Raw genomic sequence first — 27,205 nt, forward strand, 5'->3', positions numbered from 1 at the left:
GTTAATATTTTTCATGTGTACTCCAGGCCACAGTCTCATCTTTAAGTGGTGACTCTCCAGGAACTACATATTTAGAAATCCAAACTTCAGGGCATGTGAGTGGATGAAAGAAGATGCTTGCTGTAGATCTGCACATGTCTCATGTTATCAGGATCATAGGTTGGAAACTATGGACTCTGATTAGTGTAAGAAGCAAGGAATATTAACCCAAGTATAGTGGTGCAGTAAGTTCGTGGTGAAGCTTTCAGACCAGAATCCCCATATTGATGCTTCATCCCCATATTGATGGACAACCTTATGTATAATCTGGTATAAATTGGAGTAGCTCTGTCAGTCGTTGTACAACCTGTTGTTGATATCAGCTGAGAAATAAATTGAATTTCAGTTCAAAAGGATTTCAAATTTAAGGCAAGAAGTTAAGGTTAGTAACAGCATTATAATTAAAGAATTCAAAAGATGGATGAACTGTTACTGGGTGTCCTTACTAGTAAATTTTTTCTTGTCATGGTCAGAAACAGCATAGGTAGAAAAAAACCTTGTCATCCTTGCCTGGAAGCAGCAAGGCAAGTACTCTTTTACGATAATGGAGAGGTATACATACATACAGGCAAACAGCTCAAATGTCAGGATACTGTCTTTAGAAAACAGAATAGGATTTGTTTTACTATGAATAAAATTTGTCTGCAAAACAACAATTTGTCTGCCTTCCCTGGAAGAACTCTCACTGAATAATTCAGTGTGGATTAAGTAATTAATTTTTCATATTGTTGGCAACTGACTTTTGTCCAAATAACTTTGTTATAGATCAGACTTGGATAGTATTCCCATTTTGTTTCTCTTTCTTATTTTCTTCTATTTTTATTTTTCACTAGAAACCACAGGAAGACATTTTTGTAGTAAGGATATCATTCCTGCTGATCATATATCATTTGTGAGCCGAGTGAATTTGTTCCACATGTCTTTTGAACATGTACAGCACAAAATGTCTGGTAGTATAGAGAATCTGGTAAAGAGATGTCTAGTATATTCTCATTACAGCAGTATATGGGAATTAATACAGTAATGCATATAAATACTTTCTGAGAGATGAGAGTGAATTCCACCTCTGATTTTGCTTTAGATAAAGAAGCTTTGCTTTGTTATTCAGTAGTGAAGATCAGAGAATGTCTCAGAAGAGAAGGAAGAAGAAAAGAGGAAAAATATTGTTATCTGTGTGTTCATTAACAGACAGTTTTTTACACAGTGCTCTGCCATTGCTTTGGAAATGGAGATGCTTGGTTAGAGATTTGATGTCTGTGCAGGAGGACATATCTATGTATGTACAATACCAGCAAAAATAAGCGTTGGCTATGATTGCTGTGAGAGCAGTGCACTGATTTAACCTCTAGGTCACTGATCAATCAGCAACAGGTCGTTGGGATGAAACAACTCCTTTTTACTGCCTGATTGTACTAAAGCTATTGTCATTATAATTTGGGGGGGATGCGATCTGTTAGAATACTCTGCATTTCTCTCTGTTGCAGTTCTGCTTGAGTAGCTAATAGAGCATCTCTGAGTTAGAGCTAGTTTTCTGATTTCTCCTCCTAACCTTTAACTTCACTCCAAACAAAAGAATTTGTTTGTGATCTTTCATTATTTACTAGATAAAATAACTAAGTTTCTTTCTTCAGTAAATTTTGCTATCTGCCTTTTAGCCAAATAAAGTAGAATAGTTTTGCAAGGTACTTTCCACACAGGACATTATCTTTAATCTGCTTGGCATTTACTGCCTGACTTACTTGGTACAATAATTTAGTAAAACCAGTTGAGTTTTTGTCTTTCTCTGCCACACTGTTTTGTTAACAGGACTTAATGCAGTATAACTCAGTAATATCACTAGGAATGTAAGCAACAAACTCACAGAAAGAGTAGCATAAGGATTTTTGAGTAAGATTTATCTAAGCCTATGGGAACTTATGATAGGTGTACTGAAATTCCTCTCGCACAATTTTTAGAAGTTCACTGTCAATTGAGTGGGCTAACAAAACTTCTTTCATCATCAAGGAAGATATATTGGTACCTTTGGGAAAAGTCCACGTAAGATTTTAGAGGAGTCTGCCTTAGGATGCACCACAGCTGTCACTGATTGTATTAATTCTGTTCTCCATGAATTAGAGAAGTCTGTAGAAAAAACATCATCCAATTGATCTTCCACTTTGACACATCATTCCAACCTGTGCTGCCTCTTGGATAAATGTTGCTGCAACAGCTTTCTATTTTGGTCACCCTTACCAATGTTTTCTGTTTTACATGTAGGAGCCAAGCCTTGGTCCAACATCATGGAGATCCTGGAGGAGAAAGATGGGGTTGATACTGAACTACTGGTTTATGCCATGACTTTGGTTAACAAGGTTTGTTTCCTTCCTAACTGTAACTCATAGTAATAATATTAGTATTTTCTGCTGCATAATGCTGGTCTATGAGAATATACATCAAAGACCTGTTCCAGAGAAGTTGTAGGATCAGTAATCAGTACAGTCATATTACTTATGTTGCAGTCCTATTGAGGCTGCAGCTAGGAGTGGAATTGCTGTTTTTCTAGTTGATGTGAGTAAACGTATTATGGCATGATTCTTCTCCCAGAGCTGGCACTACAGTGAAAAACAGAACCCAACAAACTAGCTCAACAAATTACCTGGGAAATAATGAAAGCAAGAACATTGTGAAAAGATCATGTGTTCACAAAGGCTTGTGTTGTGCACAGTTTTCCAGTTCCAGATCATTTAAATTATTTTTTTACTGTGAACCAAATACGGTAAATGAGATAAATGTGAGAGCTTGTAAGGGTGTTTCCACTTTAAAAAAGGAAGTATAAACATGCTTTGATTTTGTTCTTCTTTCTTTATGTTTTTTGGTGCCCCTTATAGTAGCTTTGCAGTAAAATCAAACTTTTGAACTATGAGGAGGTAGAAAGGTCCATAAAAGCTAGAGAATTATTACCATTAATGCCTTAAAAATTAGTGTCTAGTTCTCAAATTCTAAACAAATCTTTGGGAAACTAAAATTAAAAGTAGATCTTTCAAAGGACACAAAAAGTCAGCATAGTACTAGAGAATTAAGATAATTTTGAGTTCTGTAATTATATTTAATAAGCCAGAGAGCTACAGAATATTATTATTATTTGTTATATTTATCTAAAGATCCAGAGTTTGCTATTGGAGATCATAGAACAAGATGCCAACTTTCTGTGTTCATGGCTGCATGTTTGGAGCCATGGGATGTTTTATGGTTTGGGGTTTTTTTAATTCAAATGATTTCTTAATATTTGGTATTGTCCATTCTAGGTGCCTGAGAAGGTCTGATCAGATGACATCTCTGTTTTCACTGTCTTTTTACTTACAGCTACTCTTGCACCTGCTTAAACAGTAGTAAAGATCCTCTTAGACTTAAAAGAGCGTCTCGCTGAATTGATGTACTTTTTCTCAAAGGCATCACCTGCTTGTTATGCTTATGTCTTCAGCTGCTGTTAAAGCTGAGGCAACTCATTTTTAATGTTTCTGTTTTATGCCTCATTATGTTGTATACTGATTCCTCTTTCTGAGATAATTTTTTTCTCTTTCTCTTTATTTTTTGTGTTATTACCTAGAGTCTAACTTCAACAATTATTTTCTCCACATGATATAGTTGATTCTTTTGTCTGAATTTTTCATTTAAAGCTATTTTTAGGAGGAGGCAGTTCTTTAAAAGCAAACAAAAAGAAAAAGCATCTCGCAGTCAAAGGAGTTATGAAGATCAAGGAACAGAGGAATCCCACAATGCCACACTTACAATTATGATCTGGCCTACGGACAGCTTTATGGTGTTTTTAATGGGATTTTTTTCATGATTATAGAGAAAACAGCAAGCAACATGACACAGTTGTAATTTTTTTTTCCCTGCAGAGAATACAAAGAAGGCTCAGATGCTTTCAGCTTCTCCAGGAGAGGAATTGACAAAGTTTTTGGTGCAGGCAGAAACCTCATGGGGAGTTTGTCTTAAGGAAGCATACTTCTGCTCCTTTTTCCATGTATATACATTTACAGACTGCTTTCTTTCCTGCTCAGGAACTGACAGAAGAACTGCTTCAGTCTTTTTATCCTTCCTCTCAGTTTGCTGATGCATAATCGATTTGCTTATGCTAGCATTTCAATAAACTTCTCCTAATTATGGGAGAAGAGATTAGACATTAATAAATTTCTAAAATGAGATTAATCCCAATACATACACTTCAGGTTCAGTATAGCTCCAGTATAACCCTTGTCATCTTCCATATGTCTGTTAGATCTTTTTCTAATCCCTACTTTCATTTTTATTGGTTGTTTCCAAAGAGGCAACTTATTAGACCTTTTACTGAGGTCCAGATAGAATCCCTTTATATTTACTTCTGGAGACACAAGCACATATATACATACATTTATAAAATCCGTACTAACTAAATGTCGAAAGAGAATTGTGTTGAATTCAATTGACTTTTCTATTTACTTCCATACTTCATGTTCTCTTCATAATTTGCTACAAAACTTTTTTATTACTGTGATTACACCAGTAATTATGGAGTTATAAGATTACTGTTAATATTCTTTTTAACTTTATTTAATACTAAGTTTGTTCTCTCATAGTAGACAATATCTTTTTTTTTTTTTTTTTTAACATTGGTAGATAAAATTCCATACTACTCGCTATGTAGAAATTAATATGTTTTAGTATAATCGGATTAAGCACTGAATGTTTTTTTTTTAACAGATCCATTGCAAGATTGGAATTTAAATACCAGCTTCCAGTCCAGTGTAACCACTGGGATCTTAGTGTGCCACCCACCAGTGGTCCAGCAGCTGCAGCTGAAAAAGTACTGTCATGGGCCAGTGTGGTCTGAGCGCAGCAGCTAGCGCATTTTTTCAGTGACCTGCCTTAAGGACATCATAGCTGCCACACTGGAGCAATGATGTTCTTACATCCGTTGTCCAACGTTGGCAGAAGTGTATGTTTTAGAAGTTGTCGTTCTTGGGAAAACTTTGCTAATGACCTTAAGTGTGTTTATTTACTATGTAAATTTACTATGCTTTTCACCATAGCAAGTAAGACTTAGATGATATCTCTTTATATAGTATGTGGGTGCTCTACTGAAACCTGATCTGTTGGATGTTTAGTAACCAGAGCAGTACTTTTATGTTACTTGGACTTCCAAGCAATGAATGCACACCAAACACATTTAGCTGGATGTTCTGATGTCTATATTCTGTCTGCACCACTGCTTTATACTGTGACTGTTTCGTAAATGACAAAACATACTAATTAATTTTGCTGCCTAGTATCAACCAGGGATACCTATTTTAAAAATCACAAAGAGAGCCTTTCATTCTGAAGCTAGGAATAGGTTAGGAGTAACAACAAAATTCTGCAAGCACACCAAAGAGTGTGTTTTAAACACACTTCTCCAAGGGGTTAGATTTAAGTTCACTGGTAGGAATCTAGTTCTTTTAAGGTTCTGTCTTCAGGGCAGAAGGAAATATTTGGGATTTTTGTAAGTATTTTGATATTGGAGAATTTTGATACTGAAGAACTTAACATGATACTTTGGAAACAGCAAAGACCGTGGAAGATCTGCCCAATTTAAGACCTCTGCTCTTCTGATTATGCTGCTGCTGTTTTCTTTATAAAGCCAAGAAAATGAGAACCCATTCTTCTAATAGCACAAGCCAGTATTAAGCAGTCATGTGTTCAAGCACCTCAGTGTTTTAATGAGTATATAAGCAGAAGGTCTGTCCACCCTTTTGGACATAAAACATCACATCATACTATGCTTGAAATATGGTCAGCGTATTAGTTTGACAATTGACAGCATAGTGCTGTCTACTTTTGTAAGCAAGAGAACACATCCTTTTAGAGAAAAGTATTTCCATATTCACGTTAAAGTTACATTGAAGATACATGCTGTCTATTTTCTGTACTGTTCAGGAAAATTTAGTTCCCTCTTCTTCTGTGAGTTTTGAACAGATTGTCCTAGATGGGCACCATTTTTTTTAAATTAGAGCCTGAGCATATAACCCTAACACTTTATTGGAGTTTTGTGCTAAGCATTCCTCTTACTATTAAATTTTCCAATAATAATCAGACATCAGACAGTAGTTCTGTTATGACTGAAGAAGGAAATGTTGCTGTGTCATTTATTTAAAACAAAAACAAGCAAACAAATAACCTGGCATGTTTTCCAGTGCCTCATTTCACAGGCTTAAAGGGGTGGAGTATGCCAGCTGTCTATTGCTCTCATTATTCATGTAATTCTGTGTAATTTTTCTGAATATAAAGCTTCTTGGTATAGGGAAATAGTCCATAGTGGCTGTTCTCTTTTGCATTCTGCTGCTCTGAGCAACTTTGTGAAGGCCATGCTCCAGAAAAACAATACTGTCACAGCACAGTTCATGTGTTCCTGTCCATTCAGGAGCAAATGAAGCTCTTTCAGGAGAGTACTTGTTTTTTTTTCCCTGGTCTCTCCCTTTCTCCTCCTTTTTCTCACCTCTAGATAAGTTACTTAGCTAATTATATGGTTATGAGGGCAGAAGCTATTTCAGCATGGGTATCGCTTTAGAGCACTAATCCAGAATAGCTGTGTTGGTTCCAGTGTGTCTCTCCCTTACTTTGCAGAAATATCTCTGGATAGACTGATTCTTGCAATATAGCAGGTGCCAGTCTGCACGTAGGTCACACAACATTCATCAGTTCCTGCTCATGTCAAGCGAGACTCGTTCTTCTGTGTCATACATAAAGAGCAGCTAAAAATGAGCACAAGCTGAGCAGAAAACAGTAGGAAACAAAAATAGTTGGGTTGTGTGCTGACTTTGTTGTCTGCAGGACTGTGATGGATGAAGTTCACTCGTGTTCTGAACAGAGTTGTCTGACACCCATGTCCTCTTCCCGTGCATCACTCCAAAATACAGCGTTGAGCAGCTTGATTCAATCCCTGCTCTTCAGTGGCATACAGAAAATACATGGTATACTACAGAAAACCACCTTCCATTTCTTCTTAGTTTTCTGAATTCACCAAATGAGAAACAACTGTGGTAGAAGTGCTTTCTCTCTTGAACATAGAGCAGGTGCCATATAAAGATCTGAGTTCAAAAAGTTTGTTTTCAATCACTATTATTACTGGCATTCTTTATTTTCTAGTGTGCTAATGCTCCAGTGTCACTGGTATCAATTTACTCCATAATCAGGAATTTGTAAAACTTTAAACGTATTGGAGTTAAGAAGTCAGCATGCTTTTAGTTAATACTTTTAAAGTTGAAAGGAAAGAAAGAAGTCAATACCTCTGTAATATAAACAATTTGTGGATTTGGGGGAATGAGCTCTCCTCCAGGTGTTGAGGACAGTTAGGCGCATGGTGCAGGATGTTTCCTGCTGTCCTGACATCACACAGCTGTGCATTCAGATTTTTCTTTTTAAGGCCAAAGTTACAGGAATCAGTAGGAAATCAGCTTCACTGGTTTTAGCTAAACCACTTTTTTTTCTCTCTTTGCTTTTATCCCTGTGTTTGATGCTTGAACATTCTCTGTTCTTCAAATTGGTGCTTGAATGAAGCCAGGAAGAATCCAACTGTGTATTTTAAAGACCCACATTTTCCATATTTTTTTGTATGAAATAACAACATGGATTTGTTTTTCCAGTTATTCATTTTTCTACACAGCGCATGGAGTTGTTTGTTAAAAGCTGTGCCACTTGTTTTATATTTTTTAGCGGTGTCTCTAATCCCACATCATGGTTTTGTTTTATTGAAATCATACATAGCACCACTTGCCACCCGCTTTTAAAAACCTTTGTTTAATTCTTTTCAAAACAAACAGATCTAAATGTTTTCCCTTTGATTCTTAGACGCTGTCGGGGTTGCCAGATCAAGACTCTTTCTACGATGTGGTGGACTGTCTCGAAGAGCTGGGCATTGAAGCTATTTCACAGAGACACTTGAACAAGAAAGGAACAGACTTGGACTTAGTTGAACAATTTAACATTTATGAGGTAACATAACATGCCCTGTTTTATACATCTTACAGCTTGTGCAAACTTCAAAGCTGAAAGGAGGGGGGAATGTAACCTAGGTGAAATTTGGTTATCTATTTTATTTTAAAAGAAAAACATCTGGTTGCTGGAAGTATTATACACATTCATATATGTGACCTGGTATAAGTACATGGCTGCTCAGCTCCTACACTTGCATTTCATACTAGTGCTAGGGCATGCTCCAAGGCAAACCAGCACATTTACTAGCCTCTTTAGAGGCAGTTCTGCCTGCACTTAAAAGTAGAATTTCTTACAATATGCAGAAGTATTCAACTCACAAAAAAAAGTTCATCTGAGCCCAGTACCACTTGTTCTGCAGCTGAATACCCAGCAAGTCCTTGTTTATGAGTTTACACTGGACCAGATCCTGTACATTTTGCAGAAATGGAATAATGAATGACTTCACATTCAACACCTAGGCATAAAATAACCACTGAAATAGTCATATGCAAGGGTAGGATATCCAGTTTCTTAATAATTAGCCCTAATTTTCAGACTTCAGGAAGTATTGGCAGTGGGGAGGCTTAGGCAGAAATCAATATAATGTAAATGTGAATTCATGTTATAGTGTTATGAAATGAAATGACTTTATCTCTACCTATGTCCAGCAAAGGATTTGGTAGATTTCGTCCTCCATTTTTTTCTTCCATTCTTCACCCCTGTCACTAAACTAACTTTAGCAGAGCTACTTTCTACATAGACCAGACTGCAGGAAGAGTCAGGCCTCTGGACTTCAGGGAGCTCTGCTCTGTGCTTGCTCTTCTTCTGCATTGAGCTTGGTGCCTGGAGAGATGTTTCACTCAGATTCTCACTCTTCTCTCCCAGCTGCTATTGCACAGCAGTATTTCACTTTCTTAAATCTGCTTTCCCAAAGTGCACCCAGTGTTGCTCGTAGCCCAGCTCTGGCAGTGGTGGATCCCCTTAGGAGCAGCTGGAGCTGAGTCTGATGTCCTCTGGGGCAGTGCTGGGCTTTGCTCATCTCTGCTGCCCCTCCAGTATGAAAACCTTGCCACATAAGCCCAGTACAGTTACATCCACATACCGCTCCTCTACTATTTCCAGCTGATGAACTCACAATGTACGTCACATTTTTCTGTCAAATGTCATTGTAGCCATGCTATTCTCAGCATTGTTTTTTCCTGAAATATGCATATGTTCCTCTGGGTTTATAGTGCTTCTGAACTGGCAGGAAATGCTGAATTTTCCACTGAATGGCGTATGTGAAAGTAATTATGCTAACCTAAAAATTGGGAAGCTCAGTGGAGATGTGTGGTCTCTGTTTTTTTCTTTTAATCCATTGTGGTATGAGTTCACAGAAACAGGTTTGTTTTGTTAGTGTTTGCTTTTTTTTGATGTTTTTTTCTTTTGTTTACTTTTTAGGGAGATCTGTAAAAATTGAGATCTTTAAGAAGAATGCAATTACATATGCATCAGCTGATCTCTTTCTTGGCTGAGAATAAATGATGGTGCTTTTCTAAAATACTTGCTAAAGCAGTAGGCTATCTTTCACTCGGTTGTTTCTAGTGGCATGTCTGAACAGCAGGAAATGTTTAATCAGTCAGTGCATAGGAGTTTTTTCAGTTAATTTCAGCATGGACAAGAATTTACCTATGTATTTTAGGAGGAAATAAAGAGAGCTAGGTGTCTAGTACTGTTGGATTCCTTGTAAATTAAGTCCTAAAAAACAAACAAAAAACCCAAATCTAACATAAACAAATCTGTTGTTTCAAGTCTTACTGTGTTCTATACAAGACGTGAGTGTAGAATTCTATTACTAGAGCTGCTACAGTGCACTAATGGATAGATGGCAACTTAGGGGAGTATCTGTAGAAATGACAACTTTAACAGGAAACAATCTTGTTGAGAGCAGTAAATTTTGAAAGTTTAGGTGTGAAACCCTATAGGAAACATGTCAGAAACCTTGCTTCTCCTTCCTCCTCAGATGACCCTGAGGCACGAAGATGGCGATGAGACCGCTGACCCCCCTCCCAGTGGGCGCAAGGACAGAAGAAGGGCCAGTCTGGGTGGCAGTGAGCGAAGGGGTCTGGAGCGCCGACGGAGCCGCAGGCACTCAGTACAGAACGTCAAAAGCACTTTATCAGCTCCCGCCAGTCCATGCAGTCAGTCAAACCCCAGCTTCATGCTAGGCCACGGACAGCGCGTGGATGATCTCAGTGAGAGGTAGGTGCCTGAGCTAAGGGACGGGCCTTCCTTTTTCCCTATTACTTTCCATTATGTTTATTGCACATTACTAATCTGCCAGATTTCCAGCATTTGTTTTCTTTCTGTTTTCTCACCTCTTTCCAATGAATAAAAAAAAAAAAAAACACCAAAGAAACAAAAACCCAAAAACCTGAGAACATTGAAAGTTTTAAAAAAGCCACATAGATTTGTAGGTACTCTTTAATATTGTGAACTAACCAAGGATAATGTCCATTAATTGATTTGATATTCTATTTAGGGACATACTGGGAGATTGTAGAAGGATATAGTCACATTCATGCAGTTACTTGCTCTGTTTATGTTACTGTTAATTGATTTCTTCCCTTTGCAAAAGACATTCCAGCATAAATATTTTCCTTTTCTGTACTAGTGAATGTATCTGATCTTCTATAATTAACAAAAAGAGAGACAGTAATGACTACTTGAGAAGCAGTCTGCAACAGTGAAGTCTGTCCGAGCTGGTGTCACTGCCTATACCACTGTTGTTGGCTTGGACTCTGCATGCTTAGAAAAAATGGAAGCTGCAGATCCCCAGCATGTCTGAATACCACACAAGAAGGCTGGAATTAATTTTGCCTAAGTAAGATGTCTGATCAACTTGCCTCCTTTGATGTCTGTGGAGTGTAACAAGCACTTCTAGGCCTTCAGTTATCTGATGTATTCTACATGTCTGAAATTTCAGCTAAGAGGAATCATGCTTTGAAGCTGGCTGTTTCTCTCTTTTAACTCTAAAGGGAATCTAACTGAGTAGTTCACATGAAGATACATTTGCTGCAGGTAACTAAAGGTGGACACATCTGTCTTCCAGTGGCTCAGGGCACAATTTGCAAAAGCAAAGTGTGCTCCATGATGAGTATTTCCTGTACTGATCATAGCATTTGGGAAGTTCTTCGGGGTCCCTGTTGATTAGCACCGGGTGGAAACTTAAAGCCTTAAAACCCCATGTTTCCTATAATGCTGCCCATCTTACAAAGCAAACTGAGTTTAAACTAGAGTTTATTGGTTGCTGTCAATATGAAAATATGAGACTCCAAATAATTCAAATAGTAGTTGAATACTGTATATCACAAAATGGCTTTCTTTTTTTTTCCTTTTTCTTTTTTTTTCTTTTGTATATGTGTTTCTGTGTGTGTGGTTTTTGTTGTTGTTGTTGTTGTTTTGTTTTGTTTTTGCTTTGGTTTTTTTTTGGTGGTGGTGGTTTGTTTTTGTTCTGTTTTTTTTCATTTGGCAAAATATTCATGTTTTTCCATCCCATCCTATTGGCTGGGTGTTTAGCGAGCTGGAGGCCAAGAGCCCCACGGTCTTACAGACAGATGACAAGGATGACAGTGCGTCTGAGACTGAGTTTAAAGCATCTTCAGTGTGAGTACAGCTGGGGTCTTCAGCTGCTCTGCGTGGAAAGCCTTGTGCATGGTCTTGGGCTCCATTTCAGGACTTACCAGTGTGACTGAGAATCTGCATCAGTCAGTGTAGAGCAGTTGCAGTTGATTTGCAAAACTGGTGAATTTGGGTTAAAAATGAGGAACTACTTTAACTCTACAAGAACTGTTGATTCTCTTGCTGTAATTAAACAAGTTATGCAAGACAGCAGCTTCTACTAATACATTTTTCAATGTTTGCTTACTAGTTTTATTTTGCAGTCTTCCATAATTCCTAATGAATTTATGCTTGAGCTGATGTTTAGTAGCAAGCTAGTAGACTACTAGTAGATTAGTTTTATAAGTTCTTTGAAATATCTTTTCACCAATATAGCATAATTTCAATAATTATCTTCCTTTTCTGAAAAAATAGCCATTTCTATTTCATATCCTCCTTGAAGTTGATAATAATTGAAAGTATAATTTAAGTTTAAATCCAATAAATAAATCTTCATTTAAACATCTACAGATATGTACTCATGTAAACATTCAAGTTTAATTTCATGTTGAAGTTGTTCTACCAAATAATTTATTTTCCCTATTGGTCTTTACAGACCACAGAATGCATTTTTTGTGCCCAAAGATACCAGTTCTATGCCCAGTGAAATTTTCTAAGTTGCTATGACAGGAAGCTAGTCAGCTGTCCACATTGACGCCTCTCTAAATCCTACTGGCTTTCTGATAAATAAACTTCTCAGAAAAACTGTTTCTGTTCATCACATTTTTCATCTTTTTGCCTGGCCAAATCCATAACTGTGGTAGGAAGAGTAAAACTAGCCTTCGTTCTTTACCATATCTCACTGAATCTCTCAACTTTCATTTAAAGATAGTGTAGGCAAATGAAGCAACCTCTACATCTTATAGCTAAACTGGAACAAAAAAAGAAACAGAAAAAAGTTAAATGGCTTGTTCAAATTTTCTGCCCATTTCTAAAGTTTGAATTAAGCCTAAGTTGAAGGGCTTTTTTTTTTTTTTTTATCTCTATGGTGTTCCTATTAGAATTAATTTTTCAAACTTGTGCACCTGGTCTATGAAGCAAAATTTTTTATCAATTTAAAGGATTTTAATGTAACATCAAGTGTTTAGGCCTTACTACAACTTATAATGAAATTTTAAAATTGTAAGTTAAAGTATGATGCCTTATGATTCTTTCAAAAGAATTATCATTGTGCCTCTTGTGCTTCCATCACTGGTGTTAAAGAGAGAAATATATAAAAATAGATAAAAATATTTAATGCCTTCAAAAACTGTAAGTATTATTTGTTCATGCTGGAAAGATCTGTCTTTTGCCATTGACTTTCTTTTTGGTTCATAACTGTAGTCTCTCTCAAGGAAGGAAAAAAGTTTGCAGTAAGGTTTTGCAGTTCTGTATTTACAGAAATAGATTCTTCAAAAGGGGTTTTAGTCTCTACTCATTCACTACATTTTCTTTACTGTTAGGAAACTAGTAAAAAGACTATAAAGTTTGTGAAAATGTTATTGTGTTGCTCCTGATGGTGTCTGAACTGTCTGTGTGGTTGCAGATACAATGTCTGTTTTTACTTTGGATTAACACCATCAAGTTCAGTGGAATTACTTCTGTTGGACTTAATTAGAGATTAAATTCATACTTCTATGCTGCTTTAGACAATATTCTTGGTTATTTTTGGACTTTGCTACCAAAATCAGTAGAAGGTTCAAGATCCTCCTCAGATTCTTGTTCCCACAGTGTTCATGTTTCATTTCTTTCTAACTGTGTTGGCTGGTTTGGCAGTTACTTTGCTTTTGTTTACCACATCAAACAGGTTGCCCACAGTCATCTGCTTTGTGTCAAGTGATAAGTCTTCCAAAAAAGAGAAAAACCCATGGTGCCGGTAAAACAAAAAGGACAGTATTGGCCAAATTCTGTCTTACAATGCTCTATACCCAGAAAAGTTGTCTGAAATTAATGGAGTTGCTCTGATTTACTCCAGGCTAATTGAGAGCAGACTTCGGGTTTTGAGCTGGGAAGAGTTGACCGTAAATGCTAAGGGCAAGCAAAACGAAAACTTGTGGGCCTTTTTCATCCATTTGGAAACCTTCTACTAAAGTAAATGTATTGCTTTTTGGCTTGTGGTTCAAAAAAAAAAAAAAAAAAGTCAAAATCTGCTTTGTGTTAAAATAATTTTCATGGAGAGTGAAACTCAGCCTAATGTGTCTGTTACAAAATAAATAAATAAGTTGATAACAACTACTTAAATAAGAAAGGCTGGAGGTTGGACTTTAAATAATGTTCTTCACCAGTAGGTTTGCTTTGCTCAAAACTCCTTTCTGTTACTGTGATGACATAGAGCGCCAAAAGGCCTGGGAGGGACATCTGTCCTCTTAACACCTGGTGTTAAGTGCTTTGCTGAAGGCATCTCGTAAGGTTTTCTTTCCCAGTTCAAACTCTGTTGTCTCTATCTGTGGTCTAGCATTCTGTTACTTTAGTGTTTTAAACAAATTCTTTCGTGGTTGTTTTGTGTGATGGTGTTTTGTTTTTAAAGTAAAGCTAGTTTTTTCCAACCACACAATGCATGTGTAAGGAGTGCCATGGAACTTAGACTAGATTGCTGTTTTTATTATATGCAGTGATTTCTGGGTAGAAGTCTTAAAATGTGAATTCCTTATTTCAGTCTCACTGTGTCTAGCTTCAAGAGAGTAGAGGACAGATAGGTTGGAACTTCTCAGTGCTGTCTTCCTGGAATAGGTGCTTTACAAAAGCCCTATACATACAAGCCAGAAACAATTCTTTATCCCATCTTTTTTGAATGAGCCATCTACTCCTCTTGTTGTGCATTTCCCTTCAGTCAGTACTGCACAGACACCATCTCTGTCTCTCTCCCTTTGTGTCCCACGTGAGCTGAGTCAGCTAGACTTAACAAACATACTCAGGGAAGCTTCTGTGAGAATTACTATGAGAGCTCTTACCATCTGAGTGAATGGCTCTCAGAGTTGTGTGGAATTGGTTATATTCAAAGACTCTGTGGTTTATAAAGTTGCAAATAGCTAGGATTAAGTATTTACCTCATTTTGTCATACTTTCGGCTATGTTCTACTTCCTTTCCTTTTTTCTTTTTGTTTTTTTCACTTAGTTCTGATTCATTTTACGTCATCAAAACCTGAAAAAAAAATCACCAGAATTCCTCACTGTACATATTCCTTTGAAGATTATCAAGCTTTTGATAGGACTTTTGTGTTGGTATTGCTATGCTTGGAACCTAGCATGCAGAATATCTGACTGCTGTCTTAACTCATCAGAGTGGAGCCTGCACCCTGATAGGGCACCAGAAACTACTTTTCACAACCTGCCTTTTTTTAGGGCTAAAAAGGTGTAAGGAAGAGCAAATGTGTGGATCCACCTGAGGCTTCCAGATTTTTAGCTGGAAAAAAATTTGGCCTTCAGAAGACCAGGTTTGCTGGTAGCAGTGCTAGGGTCTTGTCTGGAAGGCTGTGATGACTCTTCTTCTGAGCAAAGAGTAGCACAGGGAATTCCAAAGTTTCTTGCATATTTCTGGGCTGGTTGGACATGGCACTGCTGCACAGTGCACGCTGAGCTCAAAGCTTTCACACCCTTTACATTCCCACAGAAAGTTGGAAAATTGTTGTCTAAACAAAGAAAAACTGTGCTGAGAAGTCATAAGGATCTGTTTGTCAGAAAATACATGCTTCTGATGTTTGAGGATTGCTAAGATTCAGGAAAAGATCTTGACGTTATTTTGGTTTTGCCAGAAAACAATGAACATAGCTGAGCTAAAACATTTTTTCTGCTTAGCTTTGGATTCCTGTAGAGTTTTTAACCAACTACTCAGATCTTTGTTTGCCTATTTGCCCTGTTAACTGATTATTTAATTTTCTTGATATAAAGCCAGGCCTGCAGGGGTGCTTTGTCCAAAATTCAGCTGAGACTTCTTATTTGTTTTTTTAGGTGATTTTCAGTCTTCCAACAACGCAAACCATAGCTAATTTCTTATTTTCTGTAACATTTACCATGGCGGAATTGTAGGTTTTGTCATTAAGTTCTGGTGACTCCACTACACAATGTGAAATGTTTGATTATGTAAATACAGATGACTGTGAGTTGAAGTTCTGAGTATAGTGGTTGGTAGGTTTTCTGTGTTGTTTTTTTTTTTTTTTTAAGGATACATGAATACTACATGTCTTACAATCATTGTCCATCAGAAATACAGATACATATGATATAGCAAAGTAGGAAGACTCTGTGTTACCCTTTAATGGATGACTTGAGTTCTGATGGAGATATTAAAGTCCCAGAAGAGAAAAAAAAATTGATTTAATAGAAGGAAGCAAATGTATGTTTTCTTAGAAACTTGTCATTAATTCCTGTTTTTTGATATTTGAGAAGCTGAGACACAAATCTAGACAAAGACGACATCGCCAGGATGAAAATGCAGTCATGGACATGGATAGGCTAAGCATCTCTTTAATACACGCGTGTGTGTAATCTGAGCTACCTAGCAATAGTGGTGGCTTTGAAATAGGATTGCATATCATTAGTTATGACACAGAGGTTAACTTTTTCACATTTTTAGTAAGTACAAGGTAAAATGGAAATGGTTTGTAAAGCAGTGGTTTTTGGATAGAGGGCTGGAGCACATCTCCTGTGAAGAAAGGTTGAGGGAACTGGGCTTGTTTAGCTTGGAGAAGAGAAGGCTCCAGGGAGACCTCCTTGTGGCCTTCCAATCCTTGAAGGGAGCGTATAAACAGGAGGGGGAATGGCTGTTTACAAGGATGGATAGTGATAGGACAAGGGGCAATGGTTTTAAACTGAGACAGGAGAGGTTTAGGTTAGATATTAGGAGGAAGTTTTTCACAGAGAGGGTAGTGATGCACTGGAACAGGTTGCCCAAGGAGGTTGTGGATGCCGCATCCCTGGAGGCATTCAAGGCCAGGCTGGATGTGTCTCTGGGCAACCTGATCTAGTGGTTGGCAACCCTGCACATAGCAGGGGGGTTGAAACTAGACGATCTGTGAGGTCCTTTTCAACTCAGGCCATTCTATGATTCTATATCATCCTATGATTCTATGGTTTATTTGTCAAATTGAAAAGATTGGTAAGGTAGCATCCGCTCACAGCATCTGACCTTTATCAGCCTTTGACAACAACAGCATACAAAAAAACTGTTCTATTGAGGCACTGCTAATTTTGGGTTTGAGAAATGGAGGCCACTCTTACTTATGTCATTCAGGTACGATTATGTACAGAATCCAGTTTGCAGTGCTGGATTTTGTGGTAGAAGCAATGGTAGATTTTCCCAGTTTGAATTTAAAGAGTAATGAAAAAGCACAGAGACTTAAGTGAGGTTATGGCTGCATGACTAGTGCAAGCACAGCATAACTTAAGTCTTTTTTTTTTTTCCACTGCATATTTAGATGCAATAAACTACCTGAGGAAATGTAATGCTGAATCAGGATTTGAATCTGTATATCTGGAGGTCCATGGTAGCATCTGACTGACTGGCATGTGTGTGTCAGAGTTTACCCCCCCAGCATGTTCCCAGTATTTGTAAACATGACTCTGTAATGCCAGGGAAGTATTTTACACATACGATGTGATGGGAGGAAAAAAAGACAGCGATTTGGCTGGATTTCATTTCCAGAACCCTCCCTTTGAAGTAAGGGGCAGTAACAGTGACCTTAAGGTGTCAACCAATATGCAGTTCCAAGCTCTGAAAACACTATTTCTTCTCTGTTCCTGTATATGTTTCAGTATTTATTGCTCTTAAAACCTCTCTTCATCAGGATTTTGTTTCCTTACCTCTGCTACTCATACAGATATAAAAACAGCAGTGCTGTTTGGTGATCAGAGAGCTGTGACTCTTGAAGTCTTTGCACAGCGTTGTCAGTATCTTAAGCAAGACTTTGTTGTCCCGCTCTGCTTTGATATGTCCTGTATAAACAAACTGAAGCAATGAATAAAGTGTGAAGGCATTACCTACATTTTTAGGTGTGAAAAGTTCTTACTGAGCACATTTTGGGAATAAGAAAATAACAGTAATCTAAAGATAAAGAACAGCATAATACGGAGGCATGGAGAACATACGTACTTCATATTACTTGTGATTTCCAAAACTTTTTTTCTGATAAGTTTTCTATTCAGGGGAGAAATACCAGGAGAAGTTCCCTTTTAACCACTGTAATTATGCATTTGAGTTTTCTTCCTATGCAAAATGCCAGATTTTTAGGCTTTTCAAGGAACTTGTTTTCCATACCATTTCATGTGTTTTCATCTTCATGTAGTTGCTCAAATTGCAGTGATCTGTCACGTGGAAGATTGAAATGGGAATAGGGGACTTAATAGGTGATTTCTTTCAGTTTTGGTGGAGGAGGAAAGTACTTGTTTCTTACAAAATAAGAAATTACAGATTTCAGTTATCATTGCTTTCAGCTTTCATGAAAGACCACTTGAATGTGTTCTGGCAGCTAGCATACAAGAAAGGAAGAAGCAGCAGAAGTGTACCGAAGCATTTGTTTGTTTTACAAGGACTTAAGAATTTAGCTATGAATTGTGCTGTCTAACCAGTGAAAATGGAATTTCATTCATAAATTGAGGACAGTGGCAAGCAATTGCAAAAGAAAATAAAATGACATCCACCGTGACTTATAAAGATCTCTCTCTGATGGAACATTTTTCATTTTCTGTTTGTTCACCTGTGAGGAGTTCAGATAAGCAGTTTTCCAAGTTCTGTTCAAGAGGTAATGTAGATCAGAGGTTTGAAGTGGGAGGGACTTGAAAGAAAATCTGTACTACTGAGTTCAACTGTACAATTTTTCTTTTATAATAATATTGTAGAATGGCTAATGGTCACATTTCCTTAGCTAAATGTGTCCTCTATTTCTAGTTAGTAGCTGTTTCTCTAAAAGGCAGTGAAAGTTTAAATGGAAGTAATTTAAAGAAGCTAAACTGAAAAGCATTTGACTTAATTACAAAGAGAAGGAGAGAGAGAAAATCCCTAATTAGCAATTAACTGCACATAGGGTGATTTTCAGGGAGTGTGGGAATAATGGCCAATAGCTCTACAATTCCCCAGTCCTTTCTTTTCTGGGTCACTTCATAATTTAAAGGTCCTTTTCTTCACTGAAGTCCAATGTTCCCTTCTTGAGAATTTCAATATAATTCTGTGGGTGGTCTGAAAAGGCTCAGAAGTACACTTACGTCCTTGTCTAATGACCTGAAAAATTTTGAAGGAAATATTTAGTAAGACTTTAGCAAAGGTTAAATGAGCCCTACATGAACTGGAATCATATACCATAGTAAGATTTATTTATTTTTTTTAATGTGCTGTTGTCTCATTTTTTACGTTATATATGCATTGTATGTGCAGACCAAAAAGTTAGTAGTCTAAATGTGGCAAGACCACCCTTTTTCATTTTGTTCTCTATTCAAATATTAGTGGTCAAATTCTTCCACACTGAATTAAAATGATTTAAAGCATATCTTTTAATTTAAAAGTTTCCACTGATATCAAGCGAGTAGAATATGTTTTTGTACTCATGCTTCTTTTCTGGCTTTGTTTCTTTTCCTTTCTCGTGGTATTATCCTCTCCTTTTTTCTACTGGCTATGTCCTTGTTTTTAAAAATTAAAATAAAATAAAAAGATTGAAAGACTGCAAGTTAGAACAACCAAAAGTGTGTCTTCAAGCTGCATTCATCAGCTATAAAGGGATGTGTTATGGGGGAGACTGGAGGGGAACTCTTGTACGGGGTAACTGGTAATTGACTAGGTGACCTTGTACACATTATTCAGGTACATGGCAGACACATCGGTTCATAGATTTTGAAAATCATGTTTCACCATGGAAGGTACTCATTTGTATTTTTGTGAAAAAGAAGTACATGTCAGGATTGTTAACTGTTTGTGTGTTAGGTAAAAGGTTGAGCATCTCGTGCACTTTTCCCCTGCCTTCTGATAACTTGCGGATTGTTCACTTGATTATCATTTCCTTTCATCAATCTGCGTTCATTAGCATTTATACCTGTGCATAACTTCACGTAACTATTTAAAATCAGCAGGACAAATTTGATTGGTACTCTTCTATATATTTTTTTCTTTTTTTTTTTCATTAAAAAAAAGAAAAGCTAAAGCTAATTCATTAGTTTTAAAGTCTTTGCTTAGATTTCATTTTGATGCCTCAACAATTCTTTATCCATAAACTGCACTTATATAGTCTTTTTAAACACACGTATTTTGAGGGGCTATAAATACTTCGTTCAACCACATTCAAACTGTGTCCTAGTAGATGTTTGTTAGTTGTCATGGCTGATGATACAACTTATAAAGATTTGTGAGATTTGGGGTTTTTGTTTGTTTGGTGAGGCTGACAACCTGTAGCAGCAATCCATTTAAAGATGAAAATAAACATGGTGAATGATTGTTAAATCTGTTTTCATTGCTGCAAAGCTGTTGTTTAAGCATTTCTAATCTGGTACTGTTGTCATGGAACTGAAATAATCCAGTAATAGCCTTAACATTAGCTGAATATATTGGGTCCTTCAGCATAAGCTGAAGCCCTTCATTGCTGTCTCAGGAAAAATATTTGCCTTGAGTTGGAACAGGATAAATTGCTCTGTGCTACTGGAAAATGTGCTGGTTTATGCAACCTAGTTCAATTGAAAACCTCCCTGTGAATCATTTTTCTTCATATAATTCTATTATTGCACTGACACAGCATTTGCATTTCTATGTGGGAGAGAAAGTGTTTTTTCATACCATCTCTTTTTCATTTCACACAAAAAATGAACACAGAATACTTAGGCGCCCAGATGAGTTCCCAAATCTGTCTGCTGTTCTGTTTGAGCATCCCTCTGACGTTCTTTCCTTTACAAGAATGCTGTCTGTCTTTTGGTAGTGTTTTCCTGTTAAATACATATTCGAGTGTATTTTTTTTCTTTTCTGTCTTCTGGGAATGATTTACCTAGCAGAATACTGACAAACAACTATCATTATTGCCTTTGTTTAATGAACCATTCTCAATTCACCAGGTCTTCTGACTGAGCTTGCACGCATATATTTTCACTGTGTAAATTTCCCTTGATCAAACTTGGCTTCCTTCAGCTGGGGAGTATGGCCATATCTGTGCGCACCACTGGCCAACTGTACAGCAGAAACACAAAAAATCAGCTCATTCCTCTGACTTCCTCAGCTAATTGTCGTGAACATAGACTTAACGTTAGCAGAGGAAGAGAGTTTTCTAGTCAAAACTTTTGCTTACTAAGAAGTCAAGTGGACTTGTGGAAATCCTTGGCCTGACAGAAGAATTATCTGGCTGCAATTATGGGAATAATATGTGCAATAATCTATAATAGATAAACTTCCAATAAAATACTCAACTTTGAAACAGTACCCATTAGGGATGTGTTTAATGTCTGATTATACTCTGCAATAAGAAGCATGCTACACAGAGCTGTGCATGCAAAGTTTATTTGAAACATGATATTCTCAAGTAATGTTCAAATGGAAACGCTGTTATTGTTGGTTGGCTCCTTTGGAGTACAGCAAGTCATAATGTCTGAGAAGCAGAGCTCTTGATTTTTGGCTTCTTCAGATGAAACTGCAGATAAACATCAGAGCAGACAGAAGTATTTCCTTCAAATCACATTATGAACAATCGTGAAGCATCATGAAGAAGGTCAGAGCCTGCACATTTCCTGCAGCTCCATGTAGTTCATATCACCTCCTGGTTGAAGTACTGTTCCTTGTAGACAATTTCAGACAGACTTGAACCTGAACAGGTCCTAAAACGATCTCTCTGAAAAGAGTTTTAAGTTCTTGTAGTTGCCTTAAGGGTGAGATTAATTCTTGCTTATCGCTTCGTCTTCGGTGTATGGCTGCACAGCTTATCTGAAAGAAGGGTGTATGTAAAAAGCTCAGGTCCTGTAGACATGGCTTTCTTACATACGTTCTGAAGAGTTAGTTATATCTTAATTATGTTTTTAAGGACATGATAGTGATTATGGAAAATATGTCATTGGTAGCCTTGGGAACTGAGATACTGTAGTGCAGTTTCCAGGTTTGTCTTCTGAGCTGCTGACAAATTCAACTGGGTTTGACAGGACCATTTCCATTGTAAGTGTTTAAGCTGCTTGGTTTTCAGGACTTTTTTTTTTTTTTTTTCCTTTTTTTTTTTTTTCCCAGAAAACTAGCTTCTCTTCTGAGGGTAAAATGCTGTATAGGTTAGTGTATGTTTTGTAACAGAAAGGTTATATATCCAAATTTTATAAAGGCTATTATATGTAGGCTTAATTTGGGATGGTTTTGTGTTTGTAGTTAAGAAAGTTGAACAAGGATTAGATTTTCCCATTAATGGATTAGAAGGATGCTTTGCAAAGTAGTTAGAAACCCCAAGTACTGTATTTTATTTGATTACTGCTCACCTGCTGTATTTATTGCATGGATCTCTAGAAAGTTGTACGCTTTTTACACAGAAGCTCAACATTTTTAAAAACAGGTGTCTAAAACAGAACTGTAAGTCCCAATTGAGCTGCAAACCTTAGGAGGCTCTAGGGAAATAGACTGCAGGGTAAAAGTAGATTTGGGGCTTTAGGTACCAATTAATATCCTTATCTGATAAGTACAGATTTCAAAAAAACTTTGAATAGTGGGGAAGGGAGGAGCTGTCACTGATGGTAAGTAAAAGATGTAATATTAAGATTTAGAGCATAAGTTCAAGCTTGTAAACATAAGATGCAGAAACAAGATGACTAGGTCTCAAGAAAAATACTCAGCACATTCCTCACCCAGCAAGCATTCCTTTAGAGGCCTGATGATCTTGTGCTCTGAAGTGGTCTTATACTGTGCACCAGCTCACTTTAATTGTGGATATATTTTTCCTCTCCTATTATTCTTCAGTTTATTGCAAATATAACATTGATGGTTCCCAGTTCAACTTGCACTGCTCAAGATCTTAGTGTATTTATGCGCCTGTCCTTAATAGTTTTTACTCAGATGAAAGAATAAATATCTTTCAAAATTAGGAGCTCCGATGTTTCTAATAAATATTTAAATTATGATTTTGGGCATTTTGAGATGAGTGAGGAAAGTGAGGATTTTGACATCAATCTGGAAACTTGGTGGAAACTTAAAACAGAGTAGTGACAGGACAAATTTTATTCATATTTTCAATAGCCAAGTTATCAACATAATGGGATTCATTGTGCTGTTATCAGAAAGCTGTGATCCCACAGAGCTTTCTGAGTTATTTCCCAAATACGATTGCTTGTAGAACTGGCAGATGCAGACATTTTACCCTTCACAGGAGAAAATAGCAAAGCTAGTGTTGATCTACTTGATAGTAAGGAGAATGGACAGTATGGGTCCTCTCTGGTCTCTTTTACTTCCTTTAAATATGGATACATACTGTGATCTTCTACAACGTGGTTATAATGCTGCAATACCTTAGGAACTGTTAAAAACACTACTTTATAGATTTTTGTCAGAGTATTGGAAAAAGTTCCAAGTACTGCCATTTTCCTGATTGTTATAAGACTAACTCCATACAAACACAACAAAATTTGGATTCACCCTTTGCATTGTCATGATGAGTCTGTGATCTCACTTTGTAAATATTCCTTATCCTTATAACCAATTCTAAATGGGAAAAAAACTTTACAATTAAAGAAAACCAGCTTTCAGGAAAAAGCAAGTGATGTATGAGTTTCTTACAAACTTTATTACTGTTCATATGCATTCTTCTTTGCATGGGACATAAACTAACGGTATTCATCGTTTAAATCAAATGGAGAACTAGATCAGTTGCAAATGCTAAAAAGGCGTCCAAAGAGAGAATATTTTCTAAATCTTCTGTGGGTCTGTTGATCTGTGGAAGAAGAGGTATAAATGGGAATGATATGAGGCAGAAAATACAGTCTTTTGTTTTGTTTAATATAGTTTTATTATTACTTATGTGGTTTGTAGGTTATGGAGGCTTTATGCATGACTTAAAATTCTTCTCTGCCAGACTAAGGGCTGAACCAAAGCCTGCTTCGGCCACACTAATGATTCTTTACTGATATAATTCATTTACTGGCATTCAGTAACTTAAGTATTGCTATGTGCAAATAGCCCTGAACTGATTTTGTCTCTCTGTTATTTCTAACTTAATGGTTCACCCTGCTCTTTTCTCTAGTTGAGCTATTGGCTGCTTAACCAGAATGTTTTATCTGTGTTAATTTTAAGGTGTAATATGCAGTTCCAGTTGTTCAATGTCAACATGCTGTATACTGTCCTTTAAGCCAGATACATCTTAACTACTAATGAGTCTAACAGTGGTATTGTGGTATTGAATAATTTCCATTAATGCCTGTGTAGATAGCAAATGGAAAGCCAAGCTTTTCTGGGGGTCTTTAATAAGAAAAAAAAAGTGTAAATGGGGGAGAGGATAAAAATTACTGCATTACTGCTACTTTTGTGGCAAGATGTACTTAGCATGAAGTTTAGGTGACTGTTTGGCTTGCGCCACAACTGCTTCTCTCAACGTTTTCTTTCCATTTCTAACCTCATTGCATTTCTCTTTCTGGGGACTCATGTCATTTTCTCTTCCAACTTTTCTCTTTCCATACCACTGCATGCCTCTTTCCTTGGTGTGACCTCAGAGAGGAGGAGGAGTATGAAGAAGAGGAAGAAGAACAGCCAGTCACAGAACCCAATACTGAGGATGAGGGGGAGGAAGAGACCAGTAGGCAGGTCAAAGACAGGTACTGGGATTCAGCATCATCCATGCACCTTTTCTCACTCTGGCATTAATTCACCACCAAGTTTGCAGCAGTATCTACCTTTTCACTCACATTCCCAACTCTCTTATCAAAGCCACCCCTAAGGAAATCTTTTTGCATCCAAAAGCTTTGTCACTGTATGCAACTAAAGGAAATAGGTTTAGTTATATAAGCTTAGGGCACTGAGAGCTGTTCGCATTCCCTCATTTTCTTACCAAATGAGTACCAGTCACAGGTCATAAGAAGATTTAGCTGACAGCATAATTTCTAAGCATGGTGTAAGTTTATCTTTCAGTTAGAACAATCCTGAAACAATGCAGTGCATTGCTGAGTTAGGATATTGCTTGACTTCTTTTCTTCCATATTTTCACAATATAGCCTTATTAGCAATATCTGTACATAGGAAGAAGATTGACGTTTTTTTAAATGCTGCCTATGATTTATATCAATTTTGCACATTTTTAAATAGGAAATAACTACTTAGAGGCAAAGCTGATAGATTTATATCATTTTATACATACATGCCCATCTGTGTATGTATGGCTATAAACAAACCACTTATCAAAACAATATTCTCATGTAAAATTTTCCACTTATTTCTGAGGTATATATGGATTTGGAATCTGGCAACTTTATCCTAATAAATTGGAAGAAAGAAAATATGTTTTTTCTTCCAGACAGCCATTTGATTTAGGTTAAATTGTTTGGCTTTGCAGCTCGGCAAATGAGATTGGATTTTTTTTTTTTAAATAAACCACATTCATGCAGACGCTATACAGCACGGAAGGAAGAAAGGAAACTGTTTAATGTGCAAATTCCAAAGAAAATACTGTACTGTTGTTATTAATATCTTCCAGTCTGCAAATGTAGCCAATGGCTGCCTGAAATTTCAAAATTAAGTGATAATTTCCTCAAATCCTATTCTTAAAAGTCAAAGCTAAGGCACAAGTTATTAGTAAATCACATGAAAATAATAAAACGCTGTGAAAAAATGTTGAGCACAAGAGCCATGTAAAGAACATAACTTCAGACTTTGTTCTTTTAAAATAATAGTCAATTTTATATAACTGGGTGATATTCCCATGACTTTTTAAATACCTCCCTTCACCATCACTATTGTGGCGTAACAAAAATGATTTGAATCCTTGCCATTTGTTTAAAATCCTGTCAGGAAGAGTAGGAAAAACCTAGTTTCAGGGATTCCTGTCATTCACAGCTGGTGAAATAGATGGAGGCTTCGAGATTGCCCACTGTGTTTCAGTTGTGAGAAAAATTACTTGGTATATACTTGATTAACTTCATAATATTCTAACGTATATAGCACATATTTTTTGTTGTTGTGGTTGCATATTCTTTGCCAAGCCTCAGATAAGGTCCATGCCTTGCATGCATTTAGGTACGTTGCAGAGGTGGTATCAGGAAAAGTTAATCATCTACATGCTAAGTGATCGAGCCCAAATCCCTGCACAGTGCTTATGCTGGAGATGCTTGTGAAAACAGACATCCAGGAGTGCATATCCCATGGCTTTTCACCTGCCTTGCTGCTTCCATCACTCACCAACACCTACCTTCACCAAAGCAAAGCAGATGTGTTTTCTGTTCACTCAGTGCAGGTCTCTAACACAAACATAGCAATTGATTGGGATACTAACACCCAGATAAATGCTGATTTGGTTTTGTTTTCTTTTAATTTTCCTCTTTGATGGATAAAGGATTATTTATGTTTTTTGTTTTTGTGGGTTTTTTTTTAATAAAAAATATCCATTCACTGAGGGGAATGATAATCAGATACCTGTCCTTCAAGAGGCAGTCATGCAGATTGTGTCTTGAAGTATCTATACTCAATGCAACAGATCATCTGGCATGATGAAACTGCTTTGTGCTGCTCTGATTACATTTACAACCTAACTTGAATTACTTGAAAATTATTCAGAAAATGGTTATGAAAAGGTTCATGAAAATTTGTTCTGAAGTCTCTGAACTAAATAATTTAGGCTGAGTCACTTCCATGCCTATGTATTTCCAATCCCAAGAAGATACAAAGATCTGTTTCCTTACTTCTGGGAAAAAAATAAATAAAATAATAATAAGATGATTATCTACAATTTGGAAGGGGTTATTTTTTGCCTAGACTTTCTTTTTCTTCCAAGTGATATGATCTGTTGATCTCTCTTTTCTCTGTTTCCCTTCTCTTCCCATCTTTTCCCTTCCCACAATATTTTCCTCCTGCAGTGGGGTCCCAGGTGCACAGGAAGCTGTGAAAGAAAACTTTTCACAGTGTTGTGAATCTTCAGCCACCTCCAGTGCCATTTCTCAAGCTGAGAGGCCTCTCCCCTGCTCTAGAGTAAAGAGCTCTTCTAGCAGCACCTCTTTTGTGCCTGATTCATCTGTCTCTCATCATAATTCTATTATTTCACCACCATCTTCACCAGCAGCAGTTTTGCTAAGCTCTTCCCAAAATTCATCAGCATCCATTACTCCAAAGGCATCTCCAACGGTAGAGAAATTGCCTTATGTACCACATACTCCTTTTCACCTCTTCTCATATGACTTTGAAGAGTCTCCAGCATCTGTGAAAGAAAAGGAAGCAGAGGTGATGAGGGAAAACAGGTAGATTTTATACAGCTGACATGAATTTTTAGATAAATGAATAACACCTTTCAAGAGTTTTATAGTGGTAATAATGTTGTATTATTTCCAGAACTTACTGTATTAGTTTTAGTCATGTAAGCCTGTGTTTTGATTTGATTGATATTCTTCCCTT

The 27,205-nt window shown here is 36.9% G+C and overlaps 1 protein-coding gene across 15 annotated transcripts in view; it reads left to right on the forward strand.

Moving 5' to 3' along the window:
* Positions 1-27,205, forward strand: part of FHOD3 (formin homology 2 domain containing 3) — a 370,010-nt gene that overhangs the window by 251,056 nt on the left and 91,749 nt on the right. For 6 of the 15 annotated variants that reach the window (XM_040695607.2, XM_015282358.4, XM_040695604.2 and 3 more), the window contains exons 8-13: positions 2,296-2,390; positions 7,885-8,028; positions 10,013-10,251; positions 11,569-11,655; positions 24,322-24,423; positions 26,674-27,051. In XM_040695607.2, the coding sequence (XP_040551541.1) occupies positions 2,296-2,390; positions 7,885-8,028; positions 10,013-10,251; positions 11,569-11,655; positions 24,322-24,423; positions 26,674-27,051 (1,045 nt within the window). The remainder of the gene's footprint in view (positions 1-2,295; positions 2,391-7,884; positions 8,029-10,012; positions 10,252-11,568; positions 11,656-24,321; positions 24,424-26,673; positions 27,052-27,205) is intronic. The other 9 variants (XM_040695613.2, XM_015282359.4, XM_015282355.4 and 6 more) reach the window with 5 other exon arrangements.

This window comes from Gallus gallus, chromosome 2, assembly GCF_016699485.2.
Source record: "Gallus gallus isolate bGalGal1 chromosome 2, bGalGal1.mat.broiler.GRCg7b, whole genome shotgun sequence".
NCBI lineage: Eukaryota > Metazoa > Chordata > Aves > Galliformes > Phasianidae > Gallus > Gallus gallus.